Source organism: Xenopus laevis, chromosome 1L (assembly GCF_017654675.1).
Source record: "Xenopus laevis strain J_2021 chromosome 1L, Xenopus_laevis_v10.1, whole genome shotgun sequence".
Classification (NCBI taxonomy): Eukaryota; Metazoa; Chordata; class Amphibia; order Anura; family Pipidae; genus Xenopus; species Xenopus laevis.
The window spans coordinates 160,907,953-160,919,529 of NC_054371.1; the positions used below are offsets into that span (position 1 = coordinate 160,907,953).

The 11,577-nt window shown below is 35.6% G+C and overlaps 1 protein-coding gene across 1 annotated transcript in view; it reads left to right on the plus strand.

Annotated features, from left to right (window-relative positions):
• sez6l.L (seizure related 6 homolog-like L homeolog) overlaps window positions 1-9,893 on the plus strand; it is a 210,807-nt gene extending 200,914 nt beyond the window's left edge. The window contains exon 17 of the mRNA XM_041566129.1: window positions 6,776-9,893. Within this exon, the coding sequence (XP_041422063.1) occupies window positions 6,776-6,805 (30 nt within the window). The 3' untranslated portion in view covers window positions 6,806-9,893. The remainder of the gene's footprint in view (window positions 1-6,775) is intronic.
• Window positions 9,894-11,577: the final 1,684 nt, after the last annotated feature.

Sequence of the window (11,577 nt, forward strand, 5' to 3'; positions counted from 1 at the left end):
CTGTGAAATTTAACACCTCCCAGGAATAGGCGTTACTAAAAAAATCAGATGGATTAATAGAGGAAGATGTAGTGAGGAGCTGTAGAGCAGCAATTAAAAGCCTTTATGACGAACAGGAGCCTTACCTACAGCCACTAACACATTTTCATGATACCTTGTGCAGGTCCAGAATGCAGTACATTATGTCATGGAATTATATCAAGTTTCCCAGGAAAAGGAATGACTGGATTACTGTAAAAAGAGACTTCTACTCTGTCAGTGGCATCCCGTATGTCTTAGGTGCTATAGAGTGCACTAATAACATGTGACTATATCAAATGGCTTAAAATAACGCACAAAATACCACATGCTACAAAATACCGCACACAATTCGGTGAAAATGAACGAAAGAAAATTGCTTCTTAAGTCAGACAAGTGAATTTTTAGTGAATCAATTGTTAATTCTAAAAATATAAGGAGTGATGCCATTTTTAAGGCATGCTATAAATAGCACTCACTTTTTTGACCTTTTGTGAATCGGCCCCTAAGTCTCTTACACTGACATATCTCCTACAGTATAATTTTTTTTTTTTAATTGAGGTTTATTTATTGTATTTTAAAAAAAACTTGCCAATAAATTCCAATACATTTAGGGAGACATTTACTAAACTTTGGTTGGGCTTTTTGTGACAAAACTCAAATTGTAATTTTATTTTTTAACAAAACTCTCATTTTTCAAGATTTAGTAAAGCCCAATGCAGCAAAAAAGCCCAAATCTGAAAATCCTCCACCTCAGACCTGCCGATGTTGTGTATAAGTCAATGGCAGTGGTTCCTATCCTATTTTGACATTTCTGTGGTCTGTGCTGGAATTAGAAAATTTCTTGTTTTAAGGAAAAACCCTGAAAAAAAATCATACAATTTTTTTACCCAAACTGATTAAATCAAGCTTTTTAATAATAAATAAGGTAAAATTGGGTATGGTAGTTTGGTTGTGCTTTTTTTATTTAAAAAATGAGATAAATTTGGATTTTGATAAATAACCCTCTTAATATCTGGACCAAAAAAACTTACCTAGCCTCCATAACTACCTAAAGATGTAAAAGGCTTATCTTTGCTACTAATGGGGTAAAGCAGGTATATGACCTGCTGATACTTTATGCATTAGCAACATAATATACTGTAACTATACAGTCATATGAAAAAGTTTGGGAACCCCTCTTAATTCTTTGGAGCTTTGTTTATCATTGGCTAAGCTTTCAAAGTAGCAACTTCCTTTTAATATGGAACATGCCTTATGGAAACAGTAGTATTTCAGCAGTGACATAAAGTTTATTGGATTAACAGAAAATATGCAATATGCATCATAACAAAATTAGGCATGCATCAATTTGGGTACCGCAACAATGATATTACATCAATACTTAGTTGAGCCTCCTTCTTTTGCAAATGTAACAGCCTCTAGACACCTCCTATAGCCTTTGATGAGTGTCTGGATTCTGGATGGCTGTATTTTTGACCATTCGTCCATACAAAATCTTTCCAGTTCAGTTCAATTTGATGGCTGCCGAGCATGGACAGCTTTCTTCAAATCATCCCATAAATTTTCCATGCTATTCAAGTCAGGGACTGTGATGGCCATTCCAGAATATTGTACTTCTCCCTCTACATAAATGCTTTTGTAGAATTCGAAGTGTGTTTAGGGTCATTATCTTGTTGGAATATCCAACCCCTGCATAACTTCAACTTTGTGACTGATGCTTGAACATTATCCTGAAGAATTTGTTGATATTAGGTTGAATTCATCTGACTCTGGATTTTAACAAGGGCCCGAGTCCCTGAACTAGCCACACAGCCCCACAGCATGATGGAACCTTCACCAAATTTGACAATAGGTAGCATGTATTTTTCTTGGAATGTGGTGTTCTTCTTCCGACATGCAAATCGCTTTTTGTTGTGACCAAATAATTCCAGTAATGACTGTGGTTTGTCTAAATGAGCTTTTGCATACAACAAGCGACTCTGTTTGTAGCGTGAGTGCAGAAAGGGCTTCTTTCTCATCACCCTGCCATACAGATGTTCTTTGTGCAAATTGTGCTGAATTGTAGAATGATGTACAGATACACCATCTGCAGCAAGATGTTCGTGCAGGTCTTTGGAGAGGATCTTTGGGTTTGTCTGTAACATTTCTTACAATCATCCACATATGCCACTACTGTATTTTTCTTGGACTGCCAGACCTGGGTTTTACAGCAACTGTACCTTTGGCCTTCCATTTCCTGATTACATTCCTTACAGTTGAAACTGACAGTTTAAACCTCTGAGATAGCTTTTTGTAGTCTTCCCTAAACCATGATACTGAACAATCTTTGTTTTCAGAGTTGCTTTGAGGATCCCATGCAGTCACTCTTCAGGAGAGAGTCAAACAGAAGTACAACTTGCAATTGGCCACCTTAAATACGGTTTCTCATGATTGGACCTATCTATGAAGTTTAAGGCTTAACGAGCTAATACAACCAATGTGGTGTTGTCAGTAATCAGTATTGAGCAGTTATATGGATTCAAATTAGCAAAACTACAAGGGTACCCACATTTTTGCACAGCCAGTTTTTCGCATTTGATTTAATTTCATACAACTGAATACTTCTTCACGAAAAATCTTTGTTCAGAAAACACCCCAGTACTCAGATGTTCCTGGGAAATGAAAGACATAGCACTGTTATCTTTTTTCAAAGTGGAATAGATTATTATGCAGGCTGAGGGGCTCCAAAACTTTTTCAGATGACTGTATATATGAAGTACCTCCTTTTGTAAAATATAAGGATATTATATGTCACAAGTTCCGAGTTCCATGACCATTCAAAGGTCAGGTTATACAGGTCATTGAGCTCTGAGGTCACTTCCAATATCCTAATATTTTACATAAAATAATGGTTTCAGTGAGTATGCAAACTTTGTCTGTATTGACACCATTTATTAAAGAAACTAACACCCAGTTTGAACTTCCATATAGTTGAGCAACAGACAGTAGCATTAGGGTCCCTGCAGGGGGTTGCATCAGAAGGCAAACTGACAGCAAATTTGATGCCAACACCATTTTTAACAGAAGGGACGCAGAACACGCTTTGAAGATCTTATACACAATACGCACCTGATTTGCCCCCCCCCCCCCACAGAAAAGCATTGCATTGGTTTTGAGATATTACACATGCATTACATGCAATAGCAATTAAACTTTATGGGGAACACACTCCATTGTGGGTAAAATGCATGGTGAATAGCATCCACAAACTGCACTTTATTTACTGTGTCTCATAACTAAATATTCTTTAGCGTAGTGTAGTGATTATATAGTGGTTATAAAGATATTTGTTTAGTGACAATCAACATTAAAATAAATGTTAATCCTATGACACTTTAGTGATGGACATTTTATTGGGCATTTCTCTCATTTGAAACTGTTATACTAGGGAACTATGGTATAACCATATCACTTATTAATATATAATTGTCTTCCAATACTCTATATGGGTATATATACTGTACATCTATGTACAGTATGCTGTACAGTATGTATGGACATGTTCTAAACTTTGGCTCCATAAGTTCTGTCACAATCAGTTGTTTTTACCTAATGGGCTATTTTTCACATTTGGGGTGCTTTTCCAGGGCAATTTAATTATTTGCCACAGTGTTAAAACCAAACATAAAAAAGCAGGTACATTTTGCTTTATGACACAGCTTCTAGACATGTTTTATAGCAGAGCACACAGGCAAACAATCGCAAGAGCAGAATCCGTCATTCTGTCACTCTCAGGCATTCTATTGTTTACAGCACAGACGCAACACATAAGCACAAACGCAAATGACATAATAATAGATGCAACTGTCATGAAAGGGAAAAACCTGGCCAAAATAATTTTAAATCTTTGTCTAAGCAAAAGAACAGCACATATAACACAGGGTAGAAGTTGTAATATTTCAAGCTTTTTGCATTTCAATTTATGACTGCTTTATTTCTGTCAAATTGAAAAGGAGTTTACACTGTTTACAGTAGATGTGCTGTGAACACTGTGTAGTGGTCAGTTGTGATTGTGAATATAGTGTCAGTCTCTGGACATAGTATATTGGTTGGTTATCCCACACAATACACATGGATTTGAAGGCTCATTTAAGAAAAACAGATCCAGTATTAAGTACAAAAATTGGGCAGAATGGCATCCATTATATCATTGTATGCATAGCATTTGCATGTATATCTCTTCTTTTTGCATCTACTCTTGGCAGACAAGGAGCAACACACTTGGGTACAAGAGAAACCTGTACCTAACACCATCCTTAATAGTATATACTGTACATCAGTCCCTTTGTGTGCTGTGCCTATTGAAGCTTAGTGTTGTGCCTATTGAAGCTTAGTGTTGGATTATATACAATTATTTCCAGACTGCATACAGGGAGTTTGTGTAGAATTTACTGCAGGCCAGCAATTCTTGTGAGCTGGGGTTCTGTGGCCTTACCATTATGTTGCAGCAGTAGGCTGAATAATGCTCTGTCTATGGTGCTGAAAACTCATCTTATGCTCTCTGCTTCTCTATTGTGTTGGTTGGTCCCAGCTGTAGCTGCATGTGCAACTCAGTAAGGGGGTTATGCCCTAAAAAACACTAAGTTTGCCCAAGGGAAGTAAATTATAGCAACCGCTCAGCAGGAAGCATTTACTGGTCACCTGTTTAAAAACAAACATCTTATTGGTTGCTATTACTTATTGCACTTAGGCAAACTTAAGGGGATTATTTACTATACTCTGGTCAAGCTTTTTGGGGCTATACTCAAATTTTTCAGGCTTTTTTCAAAAACGTACATTTTCGAGATTTATTCAAACCCAGTTCTTCAAAAAGCCAGTATCCAAAAATCCACCTTCTCAGACCTGCCGAGGTTGTGTATAATTCAATGGCAGAGATTCCTATCCTATTTTGAAGTTTCTGTGGTCTGAGCTGGAATTAGCCTGAATTTCCGACCATTGCAGGCAAAGATATGAAAAGTTCAGGCTTTTTGGGAAAAAGCCAGAAAAAATTGTACTATTCGTGTTCTCGCTTGATTTTATAGAGTTTTTACCCAAACCGATTAAATCAAGCTTTTTTTAATAATAAATAAGGTGAAATTGGGTATGTTTGTTTGGTTGAGGTTTTTTTATTTAAAATTTTTTGATATTTTAGTAAAAAACCCCTGTGTTTTTTGTTACATATGGGGGTAAGGGTCATCTACATCTGGAAGGCAGTGTGCAAAGTACAAAATAATGTAGCAGTAAATATTGATTAGTAGGATTAAACCACAAAAGCAGAGTGTCAAATTTAAAGTACTATCCATTCTGTTTTAAAGTTGCCAGAAGTCATCACTTCCTGCACATGCTTCTACATTCTGCAAGACGTAGAAGGGGACATCCTTCATTGTACATTACTACCCCTCAACTCCTGTTCTTTAAATGGGGTTTTACTTACATTGCTCATTGCACGTCTAGATATTAACTACATCTTCTAGCTCTTATACAAACTCTACATTGTTTTAAATTGCTTCTGTGTTTTTTCTGATAAATCTCTATTCACGCTGGGGTGTCACACTATAGTTTTTAAACATTTCATTTCAAGTATACCGTATTTTAAAATGCATTTCAAAAGACCCTGCACCCTGTAAGAGATTGTGGAAACCACAATCCTTTTCATAAAATGCATTTGTTTCCCAGACCCAAAATATGTCACTTTGAGTCAAAATGATTTATTAAATGTATTGTGCTCTTCTCTTCTTATAGTCAATGCTCTGTAGTCTGTGTGATTTAGCAATACAGCAAGTCATCAATCTCTTTAAATTACTGTCAATAATAAAGTCAATATATATATTGTAAATAAATGGACTTTCTTGCACGTTTGTAGGATTCCCTGAACAAAACAGTTACTTTTCAATACTAAACATGAAATCAAGTTAAAGGAACAGTAACACCAAAAAATTAGTGTTTTAGGGTCAGGCCACAATGGGCGTTTTGTGGAGATTTGGTCGCCTGGCAACTAATAGCCTTGTTTTTGTGGTGACTAATCTCCCCAAATGCCCTCCCTGACTCTCCGCAGGCTAAAATGAAAAAAACGCTGGCGCTAATCACACGCGGCGATTTGTTTTCCGAAGTCACCCGAAGTTTCCTCGTGAGGCAACTTCGGAAATGAAATGCCGTGTGTGATTAGTGCTGGCATTTTTTTCATTTTAAGCCGGCGCAGAGTCAGGGAAGGCATTTGGGGAAAAATGAGGCGATTAGTCACCAGGCGACCAAATCTCCTCAAAACGCCCAGTGTAGACTTACCGTTAAAGTAATGAAAATATCATGTATCATTGCCCTGCACTGGTAAAACTGATGTGTTTGCTTCAGAAACACTACTATAGTTCATATAAACAAGCTGCTGTGTAGCAATGGCAGAAATTGAAAAAATGCTATATGGCACAGGTTAAATATTGGATAACAGATAACACTATTATGAGCTTATCTGCTATCTGCTGTGTACCTGGAGCCTGTGTAACCGGATAACTAAAATTATTTTAATATGCCTATTGGGATCCAAGGATTTGGAAGATATGTTACATGCAATAACACTAAATCTAAAGAATGTAGAAGTATTGATAAGGTTTTGAAGAATCATTTAGCTGCTTCAGTTCCCCAAATATAATAGGATCTATCCCGTAGTGTAAATTTCTATTCATATTCATAAACAATTCACAACGATAAAGAATTCTTAGCTAATTTGTTACCTTTTTTTCAGGAGACGAGAGAATATGAAGTTTCAATATAGAAGCTTTCAGTCTCGCAAAAAGAAACCTTCAAGATGCAAGACGTCAGTACAAAAACACTATAGAGACTACTTGGAGTTGGACTGAACCTTTTTAGACCATTAGTTGTATTTTCTTTTGACTCTTTATTGCAGCTATCCATCTCTGTATTTATAACATTGCATTCAAACAGGTTTGGTAACAGGAAAATCTTATGTTTGTTCAAATGCTAACATGTGTGTATAAAATATTTGGGCAAGGCTTGGGATAAGTACAAGGTTATTTTACAAAAAGGTCTGCAGTTGCAATAATGGCATAGCCACTCACCATACATAGTAATGTATCTTCACTACTGAGAGAGACAATGCATCGATGTATTCGATGAAATGGTGAATTTGTTAGACTAAAATCCTTCATTTTTTTTTAAAATATTTTATTTTGCATCCATTCTAGTTGCAAGATTAACAGGATTTTAGACAGTTCTTGATGCACATTATATGAGCATGTTCCATGCATAGAAGTGCCTATAGAGTAGATCAGTTAATCTGTTAATGAAAACTTGGGCACACAATGGCAGATGATCTTCCTTGATCTGCTGGAAGTTTTGATGGGCATTAATGCTGAAATGCTTTGTTCTGAAGACGGGGACTCTTCAAAACAACGTATCCTGGCAATTTTTAATATCCCAGTGTCTTGGTGATAGTATATTGTAACTAAAACCTCAGTGGTTTTGGAAAGGTAAATCACTAATCACTAAGTTAAGCTTTGATTATGTTGGTGGCTAGAATCCTAATCTAAGGGACTAACCCCTACCCTTATAAGTAATAAAAGGCACTTAGCTTGTCCAGGTGCGGTACCCTAAAGCAACCATCAAGATGTTTGCTTATAAAATTTGCACCATTTATTAAGGAGGTGCAAATTATATAGCAAAGCAGTACTAGATTCAGCAATACTGATTCCACCATATTCTTTTTTAGCATCGATGATGTAGGGGTAAATCTAGAAAAGTCCTTGTAAACTGCAATGGGTATTGATTATGGGAAATATCTTATTTAACAATCTAATTACACTGGAGTAATATTTTGTGTTTGCTTTGTAATTATTCATGCTACCTTTGGATTAACCTAAGTTTAACATGTAGGGGTCAAACATGGACTGTTTATTAAGACATATTCTAGACTGCCCTTATTGCAAATGTCTAACCTTTTAATGACTAAATCCTTGATTTGCATAGTGACTGAAGCTTTTATGGATCTCAGTGCCATAAACCGCTAGATTACAAAAAGTGAATACAATGAGATATTGATTTCTGTATATAATATTGTGTAGCCATCAAGCTTCACTAATCTTCTTTTACAAAGGCTCCAAATTATAGGCAATGCCTTGGTTTAAAAAAGCATCCACTAAGCTAAGCTAAGTCTATTTGCTTGATAATTTATTCATATATTTAAGATTTGGCAAATGTGGAGCAAAGCCACACAATAACCATGAATAGATGCATATGCACAGGTGCAAACAAAACAATTCCTTTATGTTGCATTTTAATACAAACTGTAATTCATAGATTTTGTTTTCTAAATAAAAACTTAAGAATGTACAGTACTGTTTTATACAGTTGTCAAATGCATTTGCATTTCATTTTCCAGAATATTACCCTTCAATAATATGTGTGCCGTTTTTTCAACACTTGACTGAGCACAAAAAGAAAAGGCCAGGTTTAATATTGTATAGAAAGTCATATGTACATACTGTCGGTTGCTCTGAAAACAACATCTTCTCTGGAAAAAAACACATTTTAACTTCATAATACATGAACAACCTGAATTAGTATCTTTAATGATGATGATGATACTGCTTATAAATACCATCTCATTCGTGATTTTTTTCTACTTCTTTTAAGCAACTTCTCACAAGCAAGCAAGTGCTAGATCAAACATTAACAAAGTGTCTGATCTCAATCTCATATACATATATATTTGTTTAGGTAAAAGATCTTCTTATTTTGTAACATCTATTAGAAGTCCAGTGGAAAGCAAGGATTGGTGGTAAACAATTCTTATTTCCACTTTAAAGGAAATATGTTTTGATATAGTTAGGAAAGATGGGATAATTATAACTAGGGATGCCAGTTATGGTGCTGGTATGGCCTTTCAAAGCAATATATCTACGACTGGAAAAATCCATTAACCATGATGTGTTGGAGGAAATTGAATCAACTGACATTGGATTTACTGAATTAAACATAACCCCTTGATACAATATAGTTCTTATAGTATTGTAACATATGAAATGGAATCATAATCCCTAAAATTGGATTATTTCCCATTCATTTTCTAAATAATTATTTAAGGGCCTAGCTTGCTGTTAGAACAGAACTTTTTTTGCAGAGACAATGCAACTAAAAGAGATGCTCTTGGTATCTGCCTAGGTAACTCTTCTCTATGTATATGAAAATAAATGGAAGATAATCCTAAAAAAAAATATATATTCATTTTTTTTTCAGTAGTGATTTGATTAAATCATGTTTCTAATTCTATAGACAGCATCAACCATTCTTGGTGAAAATTACGTGAGTTATGGTTCTGGATAGATACTGCTTTCGGGAAAGAACAAATATTATACATTTTTCCAGCTGTCAGTGTTACTGTACAGATAGGAAAGTGAAGTATTTCACTCATGGACTCTTGCTAAAACCCTTTGTCAACGTCCTGTCAAATCCAGAGAATATTTTCAGGTGATTGTGGTCAAGTCAATTCATTCCTTCTCTGTTTCCTCACGGGAAGAAGGCTTTGTAGATCTCTTTGTACACTGTATTACTATTGCGAAGATTTAGTCCCTGGCAGCAGAGACTTTTGCTAGCAAAATAATTTTATGCCTGCAACTGATCTCTGCATGGATGAATCAGCTCTCCATTAAAGAGCCCAGAAAGGACAATGGATTCTTTTAAAATGATGTGACTTTTTTCCTTTTTGATGTATTCTGTCTTAGCCATTAAAAAAAATACTGGCCAATATTTTAACAGATTACATTTGTTTTGGAGGATATAAAGTGCATTGTACTTTAACCTTGAATATTTAAAGATTTCTTTTAATAAAAAATGTGCCAAATTCAGACTACTTGATGTTTCATTGTTGAAGATTCGTTTACGGTATTGTAAAATACGTGTATAAAATGTTTGGGTAAATACAGTGTCTACGGTTTATTAACCTAAACTAACAGATTAGACATGTGCTTTCATTAATGTAACTGTGCTTTATCAATTTTTGCTGTAAAGTGATACATTTGCAGCTATGAGGGATAGTAAACATTATAAGACAGTTCTTTCAAAATAACTACAGCTATAGGAACTATTATGTAGAAACGCATTATCCGAAAAGCTCAGAATTACGGGAAGGCCATCTCCCATAGACTCCATTTTAAAGAAAATAATACAGTCTTTTTCTCTTTAATAGCAGTGTATTGTATTTAATACTAAATACATGCATAGATCTATACTGGTGTCAAATCAATTCTGTTGGTTTAATGTGATGATTACATTTTTTAGTGGAATTAAGGTATGGTGATCCAAATTACAGAATAAACCCTTATTTGGATAATCTCCCCATGATTTTCAGATAATAGATCCTATACCTGTATTTGGATTAAAGCATTGACATCGCCCCTGAAATAATATTTAAAAGGAATGCCTGCTACCTTCCAACATCTTCTGCCAGACAGTGCATTATATAGTGCACAGTGATTTAGGTAGTTCCCACGTGTCCTCAGTGTTGGAGTGCATAGTGTATTAGTAGCCCAAGTGTTTACTACAGTTTATATAAAATTGATATTTGTTCATTTGCAAACTGTGTGTTTTATTATTTCCTAGTGGAACCCCCTGAGGTGTGTTCCTCAGTGTTCACTATGTGGAGGTATTGCGCTGTAATTGCCAGTACTTTTCATATGCAAAAGGGACTCAGGGCCCCTGGATTGCCAAGGGTAAGTTGCTATTTAAAGAGACTGTAACCAAATAAGTGTTATACACACATACTCAATGCAATGTACAGAGCGTACCTTACATATCCAACAGACTGCAACTGTTACTGTGATTACCATCCCCAGCATCTGTTCCCAAGAACTCCTTAATACTCAGATCAATCAAGACATATAATAAGGGAAAACGTAAAATGGTAAATTTATATATCCAACTGTCCAGTGTCCAATAACAATCTAGTTTGGTCCTCTTAGAGACCTTTATGAAGATTATACAGGTCTTGATCTTGGTAAATGTCTCTCTGGGGCTCGAAACATCTATTCATACAATTAATTTTACATATTACAAAGTCCCATAAGTGCCGATATAAATTTCTTCACCATATATATATCACACTTAAAGCCATCTCTTTTTGCAGACTGGCTTGGAGCTTACAATAAACTCTATGTTTAAAGGGCATCTTGTGTCTTGGAAAATCAGTTGCCAGAGACCACTGGAGGTAAAAGACAAAGTTTATTTGACATGAGCTCCATGGATTCTGAACTCACAATGAGTCAGAACCCTGAACAAAGGCGTCACAGAGGTTTTATAGACTTGGGAACATGACATATGCACACAGAAATGAAGGTGATTTTCTGGTGAGAGAGCAAAGAGATATTGCTCTACAGCACAAAAAAAACCAAAGAACTGCTCTTAAAAGGTGGTTCTGCCTCAAGGTCAGGGTACTAGTGACAAAGCTAACTTGAGAACAGAATCTATTTAAGGCAGGGGGCTCCCAAGTGAATCTGTATACACAGAATTGTATTTTATCTCTGAAAAATGAAT